Here is a 23905-nt window from a genome sequence, read left to right as displayed (position 1 = left end):
CATTTTTAATAACTAAGTGCGCTCCACTGAATGCATGCTGTACATGTGAAATGCACAGCACGCAGATACAAGAATGTAGCCTGATAGTCCCTGTTTTTAACCATTAGGAATTTGGGCGAATGGCGTTCTCCCACTTTCCTTTCTTTTTCAGGATGATGGGTGTTGGGGGGGGGGCAGACAGAGAGACATTTTTTAGCACGCCTTGCGAAATCCACATGCTGTCCGGCGAACGGAACTGAGCTGCTGAATTGCGGTACGCTGTGTCCGCCTCCGATATAATCTGAGCGCTGGGCAGGGTTGCGCCCTGGGGCATTAAATGGGCGTGGCCGGACGACTCCTTCCACGTTACAGTAGCTCTGCCCTTACCCATCATGGCGAGCGTAAACGTCACTCAGGTCTACACAGCGAGTAGCGGCCGCCTAGTTGCATTGCTTTGACTTAAAAGGGCAGGCTTGCCCGTACCTAAGATGGCGCCTGTCCGCTTCAATAAGATCCCCTGAAAAGCAAAGAAGCGCATCGCTCACCATTGACATGTGGGCTGGGTGGTGCCTCGCCTCCAGCCACGCCCCCCTTCCCAGCGCGCTTTGCGCTGGGCTGACAGGTGGGGCTGAGTTTAGGGAACCCAAAATGGCGGACTTTGAGGATCGGGTGTCGGATGAAGAGAAGGTAATAAGTTGTCCGGGGAAGAGCAGAGGGCTGTTTCTGTGTTCTTCGGGCACAAAACGATTATTTTGTGCACATAGCGAAGCGGTATCCTCCTCCTTGGTTCTTCTTGCTGGTGTTTCTAAGGCTCCTGAAAGTGTGAAGCCTCGTGAGCTGAAGGTTCCTTTTACTTCCTCGATTTCGAGAGACTCGTTTTCTCTGCTTTTTTCCCCCACCCGCCGTGTCTCTTTTAATAAGTTCAACTGCAAGAACATTCGCCAGTGCCTCTTTCGACTGATGGGGGACTAAATTGTATGACAGGCTGTCCCCGATTTCCCGTTTTATTGACATCTTCCTTTGCTTTATGGGAAAATGCATACGCTCATCTACGATGCTGCTCTGATCGCCTGATATTTAGTTACCGGTTTATTTGTTTTACCGGTCCGGTATTTATTTACTACATCTTAATCTTGACTATTTTATCGTCACGACAACCTGTGGTGGGGATTGTGCTGTTCTTGTGAAGTGACAACAACTTATGAACGTTATATTGCGCTTCTGCTGTTGCAGTGCCCCTTGAAGGAATTCCCCAGTGTAGGAGAAATCCCAACATTGTTAGCCTAACAAAATAACATTTCTTGCTAAGAAATGTAGTATTGAACCCACAGTACTCACTTTGTTCTCTCAGGGGCACAGGTGAGCGATTTTTGTGGAGAGCTGAGGAGCAGTTTGAAAGGATTGTTATCTCCTATGTATAAATTTCATTGTTGACCCTGGAGAAACAGGTTTTACACGTTTCAAAACAATTCGCCAGGGTCGGCATTGGGGCAGAAGAAATGTGTGTGCCATATAGGAAGCTATATTTCTCAATCACTTTCAGCTATCCTATTTGGCAGGGGGTTGGACTCGATGGCCCTTGTGGTCTCTTCCAACTCTGATTCTATGCCTGTCCAGTCTACAAACATGTCTCTTGATCTTTAATGGAATATGCTTTTGACCCAGGGAATTTTTTCTTTTGCATTTCTGCTATGCCATCAGAGCACCTCTCGCATGGGAAGGAATACAAAGGAGTGCTACATCCAGGCTATGGAATTTGTTTGATCAAATAATAGTAGGTGTGCTTATACATGAATTATAAAAATGTAAGGAAATAATTGGCCTGTGCTTGAGGCAGGAGGTGGAAGCAGTTGAGTGACAGGAACAGTGTCATACAGTTCAGTGTAGTTACGTTAGTTTTTTTGCCTTACTTGTGGCTCCTAGACACTTTCTGAGGAAATACAATCATCAAACCTTCTAGTGTTCTAATAAAGGTAATCTTATTTGCTTTCCACCCAAGTGTTTAGCTAGTGACTTGGAAGCAAATGCTTGTTTGATCTGCAACATAGCTGAGAGAACCATGCCAGGTAAAGAATGGCATGGGTGTATGTGTGTGAGAGCGCATACATACTACTGCAGCTAATACAGGACATATACCTACCTTTCTGTTTCTAATCAGTTTTCTTCTAACTAAGTCACTTGCAAGGAAGTGGAAATGCAAAATGCTGATCGCTTTACAGATAGATTTGATGGACTCTTTTGCTCCTGGAGCTTTATCCTATAGTGTTCAATTTGAGGGGGGTGGAATATCCATGATTATGACATCTTGACAGCAGGATATGAGAAACAAGGTGTGTGAATACTTGTCTGAGATCGAACATGGTAACTAGGCAGTTTCTTGTCCCTTCTTTCCAGTTGCACATAAGCAAGTCGTGTAAGTATGCACATCATTTTTGTAGCTCTTCTCTGGTCATGAGCAAGCATCTTAAAGCTAGTCAGAAAGCTAGGGAAACAGACATCCACTCCATTCAGTGATTGCTGCTAATCTGCAGAAGTTGCATTTTTGCTTACTTTAGCTTACTTTGGCTACTATGGCAGATGACACAGAAAGTTGAACAGCAGCAAATGAGACCTTGTTTTTATACTGTAGGCCCAGTCTTGGCATTTAATGACTTATAGAGTTCTGCTAATTTCTCCACTGTCCAAATGCTATTCCTTTCAGTTTATAGTACTTAATTTAAATCTGAGTGAAAACAGTTCACAAAGTGCACATCAAAGAGTTCTTTATGCAAAATTACAGTATTCGGATAGTAAGGTAAAGGGACCCTTATAGGTGCAGTTGTGGACGACTCTGGGGTTGCGGCACTAATCTCGCTTTACTGGCCGAGGGAGCCAGCGTACAGCTTCCGGGTCATGTGGCCAACATGACTAAGCCACTTCTCGCGAACCAGAGCAGCGCACAGAAACACTGTTTACCTTCCCGCCAGAGTGGTACCTATTTATCTACTTGCACTTTGACGTGCTTTTGAACTGCTAGGTTAGCCGGAGCAGGGACTGAGCAACAGGAGCTCACCCTGTCGCGATGATTCAAACCGCCGACCTTCTGATCGGCAAGCCCTAGGCTCTGTGGTTTAGACCACAGCGCCACCCACGTCTCTTATTCGCATAGTAAAGAGATGCAAAAAAAATTGGGCTGAGGGCACCATGAAACCTAGAATCTGCATAGTAAGAAATTACAAGGAAGTGTTGATTTGGATACATTGCATAGTTTAAAACCTGCAGGTTATGTATTGGGAATTTCAGCTTTAAATTTAGTAAGATTGCTGTAGGACATGGCAATGAATTGCTAATTCAGCAAAGGCTAGAATTACTGTAGTCACAATATTCGATTGCAGTCTGTCTGAATATGTAGAGTCTGCATGTACCCATGACAACCCAAATACAGTAACATTTATTTTGGTGCATTTTCTGCTCTAGAGAAGGGAAATCAATTTCTTCCAGCTTTGTTTTCATGTGAAATTGAAGCAGATGGGGACCTGTCTGCATTAGTACACTAAGAAAACAGAAGTCAAAATTGCAGGTTGTTGATAAGCTTGAAAATAGTGCTTACCACACCAAATAACTAGAACTTTGCTCAGTTTAACAAAGGCAAATGCATTATTTTTTAGCTTAGCCATAGCTGCTATGCCTTTATTTTTCTAAAGAAATAATATAAGGCTGTGTGATTTAATGTACCGTATATGTTTGTTTTTCCCTTGCAGCTTAGACACATTCATTGCTTGATATAGATATCTTGTCAGAGAGAATGAAAATGAAAATAGATTTCAGCACACTGATGAACACACACTTTTTGATTAGTTGAGTTTGGATCTGAAATCTGAAAACAATCAAAAAAGTTTTAGTACCCGTGATGAATTTGATAGGACTGTGTCCACAATAGATTTGTGTTTTAATAAGTTGCTATTAGTTGGATTATAAAAGACTGCAAAAGCGTTGTATTCCTCCTCCTCCCACCCTGCTTTCAGTTTCTCACTTTGTCTGCTTGTTATTTTTTGGGTACCCCTGAGAGATAATTGTAGGTGAAGATGGTCAAATGAGGGGAAATGGATCCGATACTCTCCATTGAAATGAATCCTGGTGCTTGTTAGACAAAGTAATATGTTCTTTGAGCACAGTATTTGTAGGAGTGCTTTAATGCAACCAGAGCGTCATGCTTACTGCTTACAGATGCACTTTCTAATAAAAGCACATGCTATAGTTTGAAGGAGACTTTCAGCCATCTAGGGCAATGCTCGGGAAAGTCTTAGGGGAAATTATTTCTAGACGTTGCTTTTCAGTAATTTTCACCAGGGAATTATTAATGCCCCCCCCCCCCCAATTGACAGCAGTGGCAGCTTGGTAGTGGTGGGAGGATATACTCCATTCCTTGTTCTTCTTTTATACAGATTCATGTTTCAGAATCAAAATATAGCAGTCCCTTTTCTTCCTTGGCATTATGATATGATAGACACTGTGTTCCAGTTCTGTTACATACACCAAAAGGCAGAGGAGGCTTTGTTCCCAGCTATGTGCCTCTCAGGGCTACATCTATGTGGGTGGAGTTTGGGGGGGGGGGAGGAGGATAGGAGCAGGTTTCTTTTGGATAATATGGTGCTGCAGTATGTATTAGGCCAACTTGTGTAGTGCTCTTAGAATCATGACAGTACAACTGTGCATCTGTTTCAGGTCCAATGATGCTTACATGGGGGGTTGGGAGAGGGGAAGTACCTCTAGTGGGGGGACACGATGTTCTCCTTCTGGGGGTAGTCTTTCCACCTTTGGTCCCAGCCCTGCCACTCAGCTCTTACCTAGAAGCTGTCAGCATGAGACAGCGGCCACACTCCAGGAAACAGCTTCAAATGGCCGGCCAAACCAGGTGAGGGTGGCTGATGAGTCTCAAACCCTACATGGACTTCCCCTACATGCAAAGACAGGTTCTGGTGAAATGAGCAAATGGTGGGTCCAGTGGTCAAGAAGGTAGTTTCTGCACATGTTGTAGAGGGAAATGAGGGGCAGATGGGGCTCGTCTACCTGGGAAGGTAACCATAGGAGAAGAAATACAGTGGTATATGGGTTGACAAACGTAATCCGTTCCAGAAGACCATTCAACTTCCGAAATCTTCAACAACTGAGACGCAATGGGTGGTCAGCAAATTCCATTGAGAAAATGGAGAAACAGGCCTTGGAAGCTGTTTGACTTCCGAGGCTCGTTCAAAAATGGAAGCATTCACTTCTGGGTTTTCAGCATTCAGGTTCCGAATCGTTCGGCTTCCGAGATGCTCAAAAACTGAGGTTCCCCTGTACTCTGATCCTAAACCTCTGCTGCCTTGAGGGGTATCTTTGGGAGAAGAAAATGCTAAGGGATAAACCCTCCACAAATCCAGAATGGAGTCCCTAAGATGGTTGTATGGCACCTTGTACAACTAAGCTGGTGCCAAATGTATTGCTTTGCTTTCCTTTGGACCACATCAGCGAGGAGTGTGTGTCTTGTCATCTGGGCAGCCCAGGACCTCCATACACATTGCCCTGGCTTGCACCCTCAGGAGGTCACTTCACTGTTGGTAACACAGTGGTTTGACTTCACTCCCGGAGGCATGCACCATTCTCTCGAGACAGACGGATGCCAAAAACAATAAAGCTTGTTTTTATCATCTAACTAGGCATGCTAATGTTTAAATACAATAAAATCTGCCTTGGATCCACGTCATGTGTTTTTTTCTCCTCTGACGTGTTAAAATTTGGAAAAATCATATAGATAGTAGCTTTGTGTGATGGTGGGAGTGTATTTTTGCTGAGCAAATGCCACTTGGGAAACTTGCATAGATCAACTTGTTCACTCACCTGTGTAGGACAATTGAATACAGGCAGTAACCCAGGCTTCCTCAAACTCGGCCCTCCAGATGTTTTGAGACTAAAATTCCCATCATCCCTGACCACTGGTCCTGCTAGCTAGGGATCATGGGAATTGTAGGCCAAAAACATCTGGGGGGGCCAAGTTTGAGGAAGCCTGCAGTAACTATTTCATGCAGGGGTTCTGTTCCCAGCCTCCATGCGTGTCAGTGGAGCATGTATAAGCATGCCACACCCCGTTCCACCCTCTTCTGGGTCCAAAAGGACCCGCTCATCAGCAATCACATATCAGTTGGACCTGGCTAAAATGGTCACCACCTGTATATGAAGTGGGCTTTAATATCTATGGCTGTAATCCTATGTTTGCTTCCCTCAGAGAAAGTTTTGTTGCTTTATGTACAGTGGTGCCTCGCAAGACGAAATTAATCCGTTCCGCGAGACTCTTCGTCTTGCGGTTTTTTCGTCTTGCGAAGCATGGCTATTAGCGGCGCTTAGCGGCTATTAATAGCTTAGCGGCTATTAACAGCTTAGCGGCTATTAACGGCTTAGCAGCTTTAAGAAAAAGGAAACAAACTCGCAAGAACTCGCAAGACGTTTCGTCTTGCGAAGCAAGCCCATAGGAAAATTCGTCTTGCAGAACGACTCAAAAAACGGAAAACTCTTTCGTCTAGCGAGTTTTTCGTCTTGCGAGGCATTCGTCTTGCGGGGCACCACTGTATATGTATTACTTGCAATGAAGTTTTTATTCAACCATCTTTTTATAGCCTAGAAAACATGAAACTTATCCTATATCAATCTCAATCCCTTGTACTCATTTCTAGTCTAGATATCCCTAATATCTCTTTAGATTGGTATCCTTTGTACTTTAGGAGGAATTTGAAGTCCCTCAGTCACCTCATAACTGTTCTGATTTAATGCTGACCTGGAGCATTTGCTTTCCTAACCAGGCATCCTCAGCAAATGAATTGCATCACGACTGTGGGAGATATGTAGTAAGCACATAGATGTCTGAATCCCATTAAAAAAAAAAAAAACCTTTGAGGCAATCTGACAGAACTGCAGATATTCCTGAAGTCAACAGGAGAGTATTATTATTACTTCTGCCAAAGTCTGCCATCTTATGATCAATAGTAAAAGAACTATTACTTGAAAATATTTTTTTCACTTTGACTGCCATTTGATTCAATTTACTTGGATGTTCATTTGATGTGAAAACTAGGCCTGTTGATATATAACGTGGACCTTAGGATATCAGTCACAAATTTTGGGGATGTTAAATTTTTACATTGTGTACGTTTATATGAAAGAGAGGACATGACAACAGATAGTAGATCATAAGAAATTGGTTTTAATACCAGAAGGGATAATCTCTCTTCTTTAGGGTATCTATACCTGTAGCAGTTGTGTTGATGAGGAAGTTTCAACATCATAATCCTGCATAAAATGGAAAATCTGAATCTTGTATACATGACTGGGAAAAGTACAGAAGCTCTAACTTAGATTGTCCCCTGTGGTTTAAGTCTTTCAGTGACCCATTTTATGCATGTTGCAGTTTGCTGTTGCCCACCCCCCAAAAGAGGAACATAACTAATTAGTTTGGGGTTTCTCAAATGGGATAACCAGGGACTTTCAAGGGCACCAGTTTGCACTGTTAACTGCATTGCAATATGACTCTGCTGTGGCTGCACCTGTTGCAACCATGCATGTTGTGTGGCTTCAACTGCAGCCACTGCTAAATATCTGTTTAAGAGCACAGACTGAAGCCCATCTGATTTATTTGCAGGTGCGTATAGCTGCAAAATTCATCACTCATGCACCTCCTGGGGAATTCAATGAAGTGTTTAATGGTAAGTTAAAAAAACAAAATGATTCATATAAGTTCTCCATTTTATCAGTTAACAAAAAAATCATTGAATGCCTATGAGGCTATACTGAACTATTTAAGACCAAAGTTCTTGCTGTTGGGGTTACTGTCATTCAGAAATAGGGAATTTGGTGTTTTTAATAAATAAACTCGCCTTTAAAATGTCTTCTGTACCAAAAATTGCGGATTGCTTGTGAGTGTCTTGGCTTTTGGTGGTCTTGCATTTTATATACGTAGGTCTGTCCCCAACATCTTATTTTTTGTGTGACAGGGCAATTGGGGCTATGCAAACAAATAGCTGCTATGCTGCTGCCTGATTCAAGTAGCTGGGAAGGAAGATAAAACTACATATGCTGCTTCCTGCTGAGTGAACATGAATGCTTTTGTGGTGCCAATATACATGTAAAGTGGGAACTTCAGTTGTTACTTACTATTTACTAATTTTTTATACCGCACTTCATCCATAGATCTCAGGGCAGTTCACAGCATAAAGTTACCTCCGGTAGTTCATAAAGAAAAGGTGTTCAGGAGCAGCACTTGAACTGTCCAAGTAGCACTTGTATTTTTGTCAACTGCCTCCTTAGTAACTTTCAAGATTATGGGTCTTCTCTGGAGCCATTCATAGAAATGCAAAATTTCGCACACAAAACTTATCTGTCCTCCAGTGTGCTCCTTTTTGGTATCCAGTATCATTGTAGTAGAGAATTCCAGCCTGGTTTTTGTTTAAGAAATAAAGGGGGTGGGGTTCTGATTCCCACCCGGCCAGTCAGCTGTTTGCTTAGGTTCCATCTAAAAATGGGTGTATAATTGATTTCCCTCCACTCCAGTCTGAATAGTTCTTTAACTCTTTGAAACCTAATCCTTTGACATATACTATACTAAGAAAAATACTGCCTCAAAAGGAAATACCTTTCAGAAGTACTCACTATATCAGAGGATATTCTAAATGCAACACACTTTCTTTATTTTTCTGTTAGAAGCTCTCACATTCCTAAAAAATGAGAACGATTTTTTGTCAACAATTTTTTTTGTATCCAATCCAAACAATTTGTTGTTCAAACATTTATCTGTGTGCTAGTAAACATTATATTGAAGCAGTGCAATTGTTGCTCATCTGTATGAATGTTTTCTTCTTCTTTTTTAGATGTCCGGTTGCTGCTTAACAATGACAATCTTCTTAGGGAAGGGGCAGCCCAGTAAGTACCCCTTATTTTATGTTAAGATCCGTGTTGCCTCAAGCTATGCAATTTGTTCATAAACCACTTCAGTAAAGCTTGAAATAGGAGGGATGGAGGGATTGTTGTATATAATTGTTTCCAATACTGAAGTGAGTTTGTTCACTATAAACCTGCCAACTATAGAAATTGTATGCTTTCTGCAGTGGTGAAATATTAATAGAGGCCCATAATTTGCAAATATGTTTGAACACAGTAGGGCTATGTGTGTTTTCTTTCTGCAGAGTCAGGATCTAATATTTTCTTACTTGTTTTCTGTCTCTTACAGTGCATTTGTCCAGTACAACATGGATCAGTTCACTCCTGTGAAGATAGAAGGATATGATGATCAGGTAAATTATTCTCCTTTCGATTCTCCATGGTGTTTGCATATTGAACTTCATGTGTAACTAGATATTAAGACCTCCTCTGTGCCTGGTCTCCCCTGCCTCTCTTTATGCTTGCAAAATGCTTGTTCTTGTGGGAATGATTAAAGGTTGGAGATCATGGGATGTCATTCAGGTTGCATATATTGGCACTGGACATCACGTGTGTGGTGAAGGAGAGAATTTTGAGCATGCCTGTATTTTAATGCACTATAAAAAAAGTGTAGTTTTTAATATGTGGCGCAGTGCTGCATTAAAGTATTGAATCTGGTGAGAAGCTGGAAAGATTATGGCTGGCTTCACTGCTTGCTGCCCAAAACCTCCTCCAACTCCCCCTGCAGGAACAGGAAGCTCTATAGCCTCAGGAGGGGTGGAATAGAGTGAAGACAAGACTGCACCCCAGCTAAGGGGAATGTGACTTCTGGCTACATGTTGGGGAAAGCAAGCAGGTGATTCATCATGTGCACAAGCTTTCCTTAAAGGTGCTTCAACCATATGTTCCCTCCTCCCGCCATACCTCTTGCCATCTCTTTACTCGCCCAGAGGACTGAATCGTCAAGCAGCAACTAAGCATGGCTGGCTTTAATGCCTTTAAGGCAGTATCATCTTGAATAAACTGTAGGCATCCAGCACAGCCTTGAAACCTCTTCAGGTCTGAAGGTGGACTTGATACCAGCAAGGTAGTGAAGCAAGAAGAGGGCAGCTGGAGCAAAGGGAGAAAACGCTTCGTCAAGGGCATTGAGGTGGGGTGACAATGATGGGAGGGGGAGGGCTTACCAAGTTTTGTGGAGAATATACTAATTAATGTTGAGTTTGAAAAGAGATATAAGGTTTCCTGTTCAGCAAAGCTGTTGAGTAGTCTCTTCCTTGAGGAAGATGCTTGCCTCATAGGGGTTTTCCACCTTCCCAGGAAGCTAGTGGTGGTGCAGGGTTACACATCGGCCACTGATATGATCCAGTTTTGTGCTTCTGCCTTTCCTTAACTTGGCCCTTTCAGAATTGGGTTACTTAATGCTTCTCAAGGGTCCCTCTTGCAAGCAGAGAAGGATCTATCTTTTTTTTTTATAATGTACAGTGGTACCTCGGTTTAAGAACAGCCCTGTTTACAAACTCTGCAAAACCAGAAATAGTGTCCCAGTTTGCAAACTTTACCTTGGGTCTAAGAATGGAATCCAAACGGTGGAAGGGCACCAGTGGCGGGAGGCCTCATTAGGGAAAGTGTGCCTCGGTTTAAGAACGATTTTGGTTTAAGAATGGACTTCCGGAATGGATTAAGTTCGTAAACCGAGATACCACTGTACCTGAAACAAGAGCCAAGGAAGCCTGTAAGAAGGTGCACTCACAATGGCTTGCCAGTGTTCTAACTATAATAGTTTTTTCTTTTTTCTTTTTAAGGTTTTAATTACGGAACATGGTGATCTTGGTAATGGTCGATTTCTAGACCCAAGGAACAAGCTTTCCTTTAAATTTGATCATTTAAGGAAAGAAGCAAGTGATCCCCAGCCAGAGGACACAGATGCAGCGCTGAAGACCTGGAGGGATGCCTGTGATGGTGCACTAAGGGCCTATGTGAAAGATCACTATCCACATGGCTTCTGTACTGTTAAGTATCCAATGTTCTTCTCTGTTGACTCATTGTTCTTACGTTGACTAATGTAAAGAACAGAAAAAGTTTGACTCTACCAGTGACATAGATGTCGTTAGCTAACATTATTAGCACTTTGTTTTTTCTGTGTTGCAATGGGAGGTTAAAAAAGTGTGTGTGCTACTTACACATGGCCTAGAAATATGAAAGCTGAATTAAATAACCTTGAAATGTATTTTATAGGCTTCAAGCAACTCCAGCATCTTCCCTATTCTGGCTACAAAATGGAACCAAAATATTCCCTCCCTTTCCCCCTTGACAGAAGGACAAGTGTAAAATGGTGTTGTGCTTAAATGACATACAGTGTATGTCTGACATTTAAACAAAATGGAAGAGAAATCCATTTGGATATGCAGGCAAAAAGGGAGTATAGGATAACAAATTGGCACCCAAGTAACACATCATTAGTCAGGAAAGCAGGCTGTTGTGTTTCAGCCTGATGCTCTTTAGAACTGGTTTTACCAAGAAATTGGGTTCCCTTTGGATGTTACAGCTGTTGCATGGGAGCTGTTTTTCCATGGGTTTATTACATAGTATTGATAGTATTGATGCACTATTTACAAGTCTGCCAGCACATGGACAGGACCATTTGCATAACTCTTGCTGCACAATTGTCATCTGACTGAAATTGAGATGACAGTTGGGTGGCAATTTGTCTGCTGCTCGTGGTGGTGGGCCATGCCTGGAACAAACCTACAGAAAAGTGTATCCCACTCTGCTGCTATAATATCTAAAGCCAGGTGAGTTTGAAGTTTTTGTGTTCTCTTATGTAAGCTTCTCTCCTGGAAATAGGTTTACAGTAAGACAATAGATGGGCAGCCAACAGTCATTGCTTGCATTGAGAGTCACCAGTTTCAGCCCAAAAACTTCTGGTAAGCATGTCTCTGATACATAATCTTTATTCAGCACAAATTAATCCACACTGGTCCATCTTATCCTTCATGGCTTGAAAAAGGGAACTATCTACTGTGACTTAATGGACCACCTTCTCTGGAAGTTTAAATTCCTCAGGGGCAGACCTGCTCTTCTTTGGACCAAACTATGTGGACATTAAAAATGCAAATAACATCAGGTGGGGGCTGATAATCTTAATCGTAGCAGGTGTAGAGAGGGGATTTAACCCTTCCATCCTTTGAAGCTGGCATTTACATTTGTGTGAAATCACCCATTGGCATTAATAGGGGATTTCCACCCAGAGCAAGTCTCACCCTAAAAGGAAGGATTTCCCTCAAAACCAAAGCACATGATGAAAAGCTTTCTTTGTCACCTGTGATCCTGATAATCATAGCCCATCTATGGTCTCAGAATTTTTTAAAAAACCAACCTGCATGTGAAAGACAAGGAGGCATTTAATATCTAATTTAGCTGAATCAGAAGAGAGGCAGTAGCCTTACTTGTTTCAAAGCCCAAAGGCCTTAACTGTTGCTTTAATCTACTGTCAGAATAAATTACCACAGGCAAATCATTTGTGTTTTGGACTAAGAGCACACTCCTAGTGCTCTTTTGTATAACTCAATTTTGCCTATTTTGTTATAATTAACAAAAACAGTAGTTCACTGGAAGCTCTGCTTTCAGAATGTGGATAGAGTTCAGCTGTGAAGTAATGTTCATCTGCATAGGAGTTGTCAGCTATATAAATTCCAAGCAAATATGCCTGAACAAGTGAGACCAGTAAACAATTAGTCTGCTTCAGTTTACCTATGGTGGAGGGAGGACTTGTCCAGTTCACTTTTGCTCTAAGGAGCTATTTGGCCACTGCAAGTGTCTGCTCTGTTTCTGTGTAGGAATGGGCGCTGGAGGTCAGAATGGAAGTTTACCATCACACCACCTACAGCTCAGGTGGTTGCAGTGCTCAAGATCCAGGTCAGTTATACAGAAGCAATGCCAGCAAATGCAATGAGGCTTCCTTCAGCAGTTTCTACATGTCTTGGCTTAAAGAAAACCTTTCGGTTTAGTCTAGAATGATGAAATTAGTGCTTTGTTGGTTGGTACCTTCCCAGAGTAGAACTTTCGAAGCTACAAGTTAACATGCCTGACTGCATAAAAAGGCTCTCACTGATTTGCATAGCCAAGATGAAATGTGCTGGAGCATGATGCAGCCCCACTTTGGTGTTTAAGGCAACAAAGCCCTGTATTCCTCTTTTATCTACAATACAATTGAAATTGAGATTGAGCCTTTTTAAAAGCTTATCGGCGGCAAAGTCTTTGTCAGGATTCTTCATGATACAATGGCTGTTCAAAAAGAAAGATATTAGTTGGATCGTTTTTTAAAAGACTTTTGGGAAATGATGCATATTATGAGAAGAAGCTAAACTGCTGTTGAGATGTTTAGCTTTGGGGTTGGGAGCTGGAGCTTTCCCTTCTGCCTGTACAGTACTTAGCACAACATAGTCCCCCAGGCAGAGGCTTAAATACTGCTTAAAACTATGGGTTTTATTTTAATCTAGGTGCATTACTATGAAGATGGTAATGTGCAGCTGGTGAGTCACAAAGACATACAGGATTCTGTAGCAGTGTCGGTGAGTGCAGCAAGTTTCCTTTATACTACATATAATTTTGCTTTCAAACCTGGGGGGGGGGGGGAGGAGAGAGGGAAGGCTTTCTTAGGATGACATTTTCACTTCCCTTATAAATTTACATGCATAGCCCCTGCAGATATTCATGCCTAACACATGGATATCGGGGAGAACTGTGTGACCTTGGGAGTGGGACTGTTTCTATCACTCAGGCCAAACTCAAATATCCAAGCAGTTCCTGATGAGTGTTTGTGGGCAGCAGGGCATTTGTAAGAAACACTCCAGGCTTCAGGAAGTATTCTTTCTCCAGGCTTAATGTCAGGAAAACAGCTTTATCTACATGCTGTACCGCATGCATACCTTCTCTCAATATATTTTATCACAATCCCAGAATTGCAAAGAAACCATGTTTTTATTGAATCATTATATATAGTGGGAGGGTGGAGTGGGGTTTTTCTCAGAAGGGTCGTAGGAGATGGGTGATCTGATATAATGGTCTGGTGTTTCAGTGTATCTGAAGTACATGCACACGAAAGCTTATACCCAGAACAAACTTAGTTAGTCTCTAAGGTGCTACTGGACAAATTTTTTATTTATTTCGACTTCGTCAGACCAACACAGCTACCTACCTGAATCTAGTTCCAGATTACATATCATCATTCCCTGTTCCCAAAATTTTAATCTTCAGTTTATTGCTGGGGGAGGTGGAGAGAGAGATCAGGTCACATGTTTGATCTCTTAAGTTGTATTTTCCTACAAAGGACAGCAGTCTCTGCCTAAAACTTGCTGTTTTTTAACTATGTAGCAAAGGAATTTTAAAACATTCACTGTAGTGGTTTTCAAAACACTAACAGGTACACTAACCAATTCCATTAGTCAGTAATCCGTTTAAAAATAAATCAAAATATAATGTCTATAATTGACTATATCTTGAGGGATTGGGAGCTGTGGTACTCATGTTCACTCCAAAGCTTGGATGGGAATGTGAGTTCCCCATGGAACTTTTAGATGTTGACCATGTGTTGATATGCTAATTGTTGCCTGTTCATCTTTATAGAATGATGTCCAAACAGCCAAGGAGTTTATTAAAATCATTGAGCATGCAGAAAATGAGTACCAGGTAAGAGTATTGTTCTTTAACAATATTTGTTTTAAATTAACACCTTTAGATTACAGAAAGAACATTTTATATTCTAAGCTGCATCCATTTATTGCATTTATATCCCACCTTTGTTCTGTAATAGAACTCAATAGCTTTCATTGGATTCCCATGCAGTCTGTCGCCCAGGCACTGCCTAGACCTGCCGAACTTCAGTAAGGTTCCCATGTTCAAGGCCCTTCATGCAATGCCCTATGATAATCGGTGTATTATCTCCCCATTTATGTATTTATTTAGTTACTGGATGCACCATAACTGACAAGGAATGTAGTTTTTCTTCTCTATACAGTCATACATGTGGCTGGTGCCCATTGGGTCTGGTAGGATCAAAGGCAAAGAAACCAACAGGAGGTGGAGCCAGAGGCAATGACAGGCAGAGCCAACTGATCTTAGTTTTGTTCCCCATCCACCTCCTTGCTAAGTTCTGCAAAGGCAACACTGAGACTGAGGGGTAAGAAGCCAACAGCCGCTATCACCTCCTGGACTGGTTGTAAGATGGGGGAGGGGTGGCTAAGGAGGAAATGTTAGTTGGTGGGACAGTGCCTCAATTGTCCTAATGGACCAGCCTCCACTGCAAGCATAATTACAGGGTTTATATAATTATACAAATTGCCTAATAAAGAAAGATCTGGGGCAGGATCTAAAAGTGAATATAACGATAGAATAGAACTATAAAGAGTAGACTTGAGAACAGAAACTCATGAGCAACAATTCTTTTCCCCATTCCCATCCTTAATTATTTGACTCATAACTCCAGGAAATGGATACTTTCCCCATCATGGTACTGTACACTAGGGGCCTGGTTTCTGACCTGGCTCCCTCCCCACCCCCAATGAAGTAGACAGTAGGGCATGACTATGTTGGTAAGTTATTTCAGAATAATGTGCAATTGCAAATGTCTGTATTTCCAGAACATAAGCCTGTAGGTTAGGCACAGGGAACCTCTAGCCTGCCAGGCTTCTAAATCTGGCCCCTAGTGCTCGCGCTATACCGCACCCTTTATATATAGTGGTACAAATTCAGACACTTACCTTACATGTCTACTGGATACATCTACAATTTCCAGGGACATCATACAGTTGTCAGTGTATTTATATCATGATCAAGAAAGTTATAAGCTACTTATCTCTGGTTTGCAGAGAATCACAGATTTAGAGAGCCAGCTTTCAGCTGTTACAATGGGCAGCGACACTTCTACCTGTGGACTTTGTGCCCATGTCTGCAGTCATGAGCAGTGTGAGCTATAGGAATTTCAGTGATCTCATTCAAAGGTTCAAAGGTTGCTGCACTGGTGCAGTCAGCGTTCCATATGCAGGAGGAGAGGGGGAAGTATCATAGCAGAACTGGAGGAAACAATACACTTGTCATTCAGAATTAGAGTGGCTCCAAGTACACAGTAGAGTGTTGAAGCCCTGTCCAGATCAGTATGTGGCAATAGTATTGACAGTCTTTAGACCGTGTTAAGTAGGGTGTGGCAGCAGATCCATTGTGTAGGCAGAGGCTATTTCTTGCTTTTGAAATCCAATCACTCCCATCCTTTTTTTTTTCTACATGATTGCAACAATTCTGGATTTAAGCACATGGATCTTCTGTTACCACTAGTCTGGCTCTTGGTTGTCATTGTTAACCATGCTGCTCACCCTAAGGTTCCAGGTGGATTGCAACACTTTAAACTACAACATGAAAAACAGTTTTAAAATTTACAATTACAAAAATTACCATCCTAAGAAATAGTGTGGGTCCTGAAAATATACATTTCATGTGGGGTTCTTTTTAAAGGAACAAAGGACGCTGCCTTGTACAGAGTCAAATCATTGGTTCATCTAACTCTGCACTGTCTATACTGACTGGCAGGGTTTCAGGCAGGATACTTTCCCAGCCCTACCTGAAAGTGCTTGAGATTGAACCTAAAACCTGTATGCAGATACACTACTAAAGAAGTGTGGCCTTTCCCCAAAGAAAGGAGTCCTAATGTTTCTTTCTTTGCTGTACAGTGTACAAATTTCATGGGTAAGCATTCACTCAGAAGCTTGCATTGAGGTGACATAGAAAGGCTATACTGTACAGTCGTACCTCAGCTCCTGAACGCCTTGGGAGTTGAACATTTCGGCTCCCCGATTGAAAACCGGAAGTAAGCGTTCCGGTTTTCGAACGTTCTTTCGGAAGCCGAACACGGCTTCCAATTAGCTGCAGGAGCTTCATATCAATCAGAAGCTGCGTATTGGAAGTCGAACATTTCGGAAGTGGAACAGACTTCCGGAACAGATTCTGTTCGACTTCCAAGGTACGACTGTACTACTACCACTTGTTTGGCCATGTTGGCTGAGTGAACCAAGGGGTAACTAAAACATGTCAAGAGATAACCAGTCTTAAGGGAACTTGTTTATGTATCATCAAGCTCTAACCTCTAGCTCACTTACTTGTTTACAGACAGCAATCAGTGAAAATTATCAGACAATGTCAGATACCACGTTCAAAGCCTTACGTCGCCAACTGCCTGTCACCCGCACCAAGATTGACTGGAACAAAATCCTCAGCTACAAGATCGGCAAGGAAATGCAGAATGCTTAAGGACGGAGCAGAGGTGGTGTAGGCAATGTTAGCATGCTAAGAAAGCAAAGCAAAGGTGGTCCTATGCCAAGTAGGTGGGTTCTCTAGTATGTTGGCACTTGTCTAGGGCTTTCAGACTTAACAGGTTTTCTAGCCTTATGGAGGACTGTCAACACACAGCATTGTCTTGTTTTCCGTTTCCCTGCCATATAAACATAAATTTCCTTTGTAAAAGTAATCATGCATTTCCTAGTAGGCTTTCTTCATTTGGCCACTTTGGGATCAGCACGATCTGTCCTTATATTGGTTGGTAAACTTCTTTGCTAAGGAAGTCCTTCTAGAAATGCAGGCTGGGTAGTGCTGGAAATATTGTTTCCTTGCCACCAGTCCAGGTATTGTATTCAGCTTAATGGGACTGCTGGCAGGTTTAAGGTGCTGCACTGCACCAGATACAACTTGTCATGACCTGTCCCTCCCCCCCCAAAAAACTGCCAATCACCACCTAGCAATATCCTCTAGGCTTAGCTTTTCATGTTTGCAGGTTGTTTACAAGATTTCTCCCAGAAATCCCAAGAAGGCCAGGTCCTCTGGAAAGGTGTTTTTTGGGAGGAGTTGTTTTTGTTTTTTAAATCCAAAGACTTGAGCCACATTCTCTTCAAGTGAACTACTTTTTTCTTTGTTCTTTCCTGGAAGTACGGTTAATTTAGACATCTGCATTTTTACAGGATGGGTTCTCCATTTTCCTTTTTTAATACTTGTCTGATTGCTGCAGAGATGTTTTGTTTAGATGGAGGAAGAAATTACAGAAATGAAAAACTGTAAATGTTTAATGAACTTTGGGTTTCTTGTGCTTTAATGCTTTGTGGCAAGTTCATTGCATTTGTCCCAGAGATGTATGAATGGACATGTCTAAATGGTCAATAAAAGATTTGCACCATCGCATTTCTTCGTGTCACCAGTCTTTTGACATGCTCAGAAAACACTGCTTGGTTGACTATTTGTTGAGATTTTAAATCCTTAAAGACTTTGGAGATACTGGGAATTGGTTCCTAACATGAGAATGTTTGCTAAATTGGACCAAAGGCCATTTAGTCCTGAATGCCAATTCTGATACCAGATCACCAACCATCCTTTGTTGTTTTATTCCCAACACATTTTCTCTGATTGCAGTATTTGTCAGGGGTAATCATTATTGCTGGATCTTTATAGCAAGCTTTCTACAAAGATCCCATTTTTTATATTCTGGGTCACTAAAAACAAATGTAGGCCCTGTCATTCCACATAGTATATTTCTGGAAACTTTTTTTTCTTTATTTTTATTCAGCACTGCTTGCAGCAGGTGGAGCAGGAATCCTGTATAGTTCATGGCAGTGAGCAGTATAAAATAAAATACAATGCATCAGTAGATCAGAATCAGTAGATCAGATGGCTATATCAACTAGCAAGATGACCCTCTGGGAAAAGCCTGGGTGAAAAGGTAAATTTTAAGCAGGCACCTACATACCAATACTGTGGTGTCTGCCTGTTTTTCATTGGAATCACATTCAAAAGTGCAAGACTAACAATTTTGATATTGGCAGACATAAGACTAACCTCAGAATTCTATACTAAGAATGTGTATCCTGATGTGGGAAAACCGCACCTGAGGTCAGTTGCCCAGCCGAGTCCTTTACTCATTAACTGTGATGAGTGACACCCAAGAATTATCTAAAAAACTTTTATTTCTTGCTTGAGCAGGAAAGGTTACAGCAGTGATCAGGAAATTAATCAGAGGGTGAACCCTGATCTGTTTACACAACAGTTTTTATAGTCATATAGGCTGCACATTCGAGACATCCCGAAATAGTCTTACTGCCAGCTTGACCACAAAGACAGAAGTTTCCACTAGCTATGTATTTCCTGTTTATACCCTTGTTTTAAATGTCATGCCCTTGCACACTCTTAAACCTTTAATTTACACACACACACCTGTTAGCTTATCTGATCCCAGGGTCCGGATCCAGTCACCTCGTACCCTCGCCGGGAGCGTGAAGGAGTCAAGCAACACCTGGGTGTGGTTTCACACAGAGAAAAAGTTTATTGCAAGTCTGCGCAGAGGCAGCCAGCGGAATAGCTTCCAAATACTGGCGGCCCCTCTATTGTGTCTTACAAGCATTCTTATACCCAGTTGCACACTTGTTTCCTCAATTGTTTCCCCAATCAGTTGGCAGAGTTACAATTCATTACCTTATTATGCTAGCTAAGCTCCTCCCCCCCCTTCTATATGTCTGTTAGCTTCTATATGTTTGCATACCTAGCATAACTGAAGCAGGAAGCCAGGCAGGAAACCACTGCTGGCCTACATAGCTGAAGCAACTGTGCAGCCATAACTGGAGCAACTGTTAACTGGCATAACTGGAACAGCTGTTAGCTGGGGCCCTAATACATGGTGGGGTTAACCCTTCCCTCTCCCTTCACACCCTTATGGTTTGCACTTTCTCTGTTCCTCTTTTAAGTTTGCATTTCAGTGTGATCACAGTGTGAATACATGATTATGTTGTAAGCCTGCAACAAGCTGGCATTTGTCTTGCTTCAATTATGACGAAGATGGAGGTGGTCTTGCTTCAGTTGCAACGCTCCCAAAGATCAAAATGACAAGGCAATGGTATACAAAGTAAGGCATTCCTGGAAGTAACCTGGTCCCAACTTATTCTGGCCAGTACAGTATATGCCAATAGCAAGACAATAAACTTGGCCTGGTAGCATATTGGCAACCAATGCGGCAGCAATTTCAGCACAGGTATTATATGCTGTTACTAGGGCATCGCCTACAGTCTTTCTGGAGCATTCTACAACAGCTTCAGCTTCCGAGTAGACCTTGGGGCACATAGAGTGCATTGCAGTGATATAATCTGGAGGTGATTGATGTCTGGACTATTGCAGTTAAGTTATCCTATCCAGGCAAGGCTGCAGCTATTGCACAAGCCAAATATGGCCACCTTCAACTCCAATGACAGATGGATTTGAGGGCAGCTCAAGGCTACACACTGAATTTTCTGATTGAAGGAAATGTGCTACCGTAAGCCCAGACTTCACCAGTGATGCCACGTTGAGGGTATGCCTCACTCTGTGCATTTGGCTGACAATTTGGGACAACCCCATGGTTATCATGGAGGCCATGAAATCTCAAGCTGGCCTCCCTGTGTATGTTGAAGTCTCCTGGGTTCTTCCAACAACTCATTGGAAGCCATCTGCACCAGCTCTGTTGGGGAAGCTGCTGGTTAGTGAAATGAGCAATGTACCACTAACAATCTGCAACCTGTCTCTTTGGCCCAACTCTAGATCAAGATCCTCAAGCCCATTTCCAAGCCACCATGTTTTCCTGATAATGGAGATAGACATCCTATGAATATAGCAACACACACGGTCACGTGCTCCCCCTATCTAACCTTCCCCCAGTGTAGATAATCCACTAGAGCAATACGTACCAAAATCAGTCCGGAATCTAAATTGGAATGGAACCATATAATCAGTTTCATCTAAAACCTCTGGAGCGTCATTGCTACAACTTGCTCATGTACCCTGTCCATGCTCACTTAGGTTGAACATCCCCTTTATTCAGTTTGAAGAAATGTTTCACATAATTCAACGTGGCATTTTACCTTCTTAAATAATCTGGTGACTGCAACTGGCTACCTTGACGTTCACCCGATTCCCAAACATTCATGCCTAAATTAATAGCAATGCCAATATTGATACAAAAGTACTTCCAACTGTCATGAAAAATGTGCATTAATTATTACTCTCTGATGCCTGTTTTCAACCAGCTACCATCTTGTTACCAATCATGGGATAAATGAAGGGACTTCACTGGAAAATGATGATCTGGCCACAGCTTTTCATAGTTCATTATGTTTACTTAGTTTGAATGAAATTGCTAAAGACTGCCTTTAAGTAACTGTCTTTTGTTTGGGCTACTTGGTGTTCTAAGGTTTTCTGGGCTAAAGCTAGGCTATTTTCCCTGTATTTTAGTCAGTTACTTAAAAGATTTATATTTTGCCTTTTGAATCAATGATCCTCTGAGGAATATCACATTTAATTGAAATTGTTAGAATGCTGGAGTATGGTGTGTCATCCCCCCACCCCCAAGCATAAGAACTATTATTGCTGTAAATGTTAACATACCATATGATGTGGGTGAAAGCACATCCAAGGTTCAGACATGGCTGAGTCACTTTGTCCCAGCAATGATGAGAGAGTCCAGGAAGCGCTTCTTTCAAACAGGCAGAATCAGATTTTATTTCAAGCTACAGACAAGAAAGGTTGCTTGACAAGCAAACAGCAAAGCTTGTTCAGAGCTGGAAAACCTCAGATGGGTTTTCAAATCCTTTTATACGTACAAGTAAATGAGATAATATTTCCACAATAGGTAACCACCAGAAATTCTCTGTATATGTCTACTTAACCACATCCTACAGAATTAAGGCTGTGTGGACAGTTTCCCCCCACAGGGCACCAAACCTCCTCACAACACCATATTATGAAACACATGCAACAGCAATCTGGGCTCATGCCTTTGTTGGAAGGATTTTTAAAGTACATGTGGCCCACTCAAATTGTGTCCAAGAATTGACAGACGCAGCAATGGAGAAAAAGAAAGTGGTATTTTATTGCTGAGCAATAATGACCCAGTGGAATGATTTCCAAAGACTGGGCGCCGCCGAAGCTCTAGCGCCCTAAGGCTTTATACCTGAGTACATACATCATAAAACATGACATAATCGTATATAATCGCATATGGCAGCAAAAATCAAACCAATGAACGCATGCATAAACCTTGCCCCTGACCATGTAAAGAATCCTCCCCAACTTCTGCTTTCCTCAGACGGTACATCAGCCTGACCTTTCCCCTGATTTATAGTAAGAAAGGAGAAAAGAAACTTATTTGCCCATTACAATGTACATTACAAGGTAACCCTCCTACACACCATTTGTTATAAACAGGGACATGGTGGTTAGCGTTTTCCTGTTTTTAGCCGCTGAGGGGCTTGCCTGGACGGAGGAAAGTACCAGCACATCAGATTTATTGCTTCCTACTATGTTGGCGAACCACTGAGTGCCTTAGAAGAACGGGGGGGAGGGAGAAATGGGGCAGAGGTCATTTTGGATTTCTAAAATCTAAGCATTTAGCTCTGCAGAAGCCTTCATGATTCAAACACCCTTCGTATACATGGGTATATAGAAATCATCATAAAGATATATGGTTATATATGGAGATATGATTATATAGAAATCATAAGGGTAAAATTCATCCAGGTAGTCCTGCTTCACCTTAAGCTTTTGATGCTAGCAAGCATAACTGAGATGGAGATGGCTACACAAGATGGAGTCGGTCTTGCTCATGCATATAAAAATGGATCTTGCATTGGCCCATCTCACATATATGCAGCCTTTTCAATAATTATAAAAATGTAGGTATAAAGTTTAAGATTAAAATAGCTTACACATAAGTTTAGAAATCTGCAATGAAGTACATAATAAAAAGTCTGCTATCCACTTGATTTTAAGTTCATCTGAGAAATCAAGAAAATTCATGCTTCCTAACTGATGGTGGATGGGGAGAGAAATGGGAAAATGGCATGGGAGTGTATGTTGGAAGAGGTCTTACTTCTTCTTTTTTTACAGGTCTTGCTTTTAAGATTAAACAATGCGGTTTTGAGATCTAAAGCAAATGCCAAAGTCTGTATCAGTATATTGGGATGCCTCAATCACAATGGAGATAATTTTGGAAGGATATTTGACTTTGGAGAAATGCTGATAAGGAGGAATTGTCCAACTACGTATTTGTTTAGCTACTGCTGATCATCCTCTGAGACACAGGAACAAAACTTTTTTAATTATCAAGGGAGGGTCTGCATAAACTGACAAAGCCATCTAAAAGGACTCAGGTTACTGAATCAACATTAGATACACTTTGGACCTACTAGTGTCTGTTCTAAACCTGGTTTTGAGAACACTTGTGGGCCACCCTGAGTTATTGGGCATATTTAATGAAAATGCAACTCTACACCTATTTACCGGCACTGTGGGTTAAACCTAGGACTTGCTTATCAGAAGGTTGGCGGTTCGAATCCCCGCAATGGGGTGAGCTCCCGTTGCTCGGTCCCTGCTTCTGCCAACCTAGCAGTTCAAAAGCATGTCAAAGTGCAAGTAGATAAATAGGTACCGCTCCGGCGGGAAGGCAAACGGCGTTTCCGTGCGCTGCTCTGGTTCGCCAGAAGCGGCTTAGTCATGCTGGCCACATGACCCGGAAGCTGTACCCAGCTTCCTCGGCCAATAAGATGAGCGCCGCAACCCCAGAGTCAGTCACGACTTGACCTAATGGTCAGAGGTCCCTTTACCTTTTTACCTTTTAACCTGCATTGAAATACATGAAGCTTACTTGTGAGTAGAAATGCACAGAATTGCAATATAAAGCACTTTTAATCCAAAAATGCACCCATCTGTGAGCTAAGTCACTATTGTATGGATAAATTTCTAAAATGGGAGTTGGTGAAAGTCAGCTTGCTGAGAGAGCCAAACTTCCTGCCTCCAAATTAGAGAATGCCCCAAGCCATTTTGATACCTGAGGCAGAAATTAAAAATCTGCCTCCTCTGATGGCAGTGAAAAACGTATTAAAACAACTGAATGTTTGGTGCCTTTTAATAGTACCTAAAATCTGCTGCTTCGCAGTGCAATCCTATC

At 42.0% G+C, this 23905-nt stretch overlaps 1 protein-coding gene and 1 long non-coding RNA gene across 2 annotated transcripts; both read left to right on the top strand.

Annotated features, from left to right (window-relative positions):
* Positions 1–527: 527 nt before the first annotated feature.
* CAPZA1 (capping actin protein of muscle Z-line subunit alpha 1) lies at positions 528–18123 on the top strand. Its single transcript, XM_081009899.1, has 10 exons — positions 528–666; positions 7631–7694; positions 8856–8907; positions 9215–9278; positions 10707–10913; positions 11749–11828; positions 12741–12819; positions 13404–13475; positions 14530–14592; positions 17062–18123. Exons 1-10 carry the CDS (start codon positions 532–534, stop codon positions 17200–17202), a joined length of 957 nt encoding a protein of 318 aa, XP_080866025.1. The 5' UTR covers positions 528–531; the 3' UTR covers positions 17203–18123.
* A 652-nt stretch (positions 18124–18775) lies between these two features.
* On the top strand, positions 18776–21107 carry LOC308479189. The gene is made up of 2 exons (XR_013987540.1): positions 18776–19834; positions 20988–21107. It is a non-coding gene; the product is annotated as an uncharacterized lncRNA (long non-coding RNA).
* Positions 21108–23905: the final 2798 nt, after the last annotated feature.

This window comes from Podarcis pityusensis (assembly GCF_964106645.2).
Source record: "Podarcis pityusensis genome assembly, chromosome: 6".
Classification (NCBI taxonomy): Eukaryota; Metazoa; Chordata; class Lepidosauria; order Squamata; family Lacertidae; genus Podarcis; species Podarcis pityusensis.
This window is presented reverse-complemented; position numbering and strand designations above follow the sequence as displayed.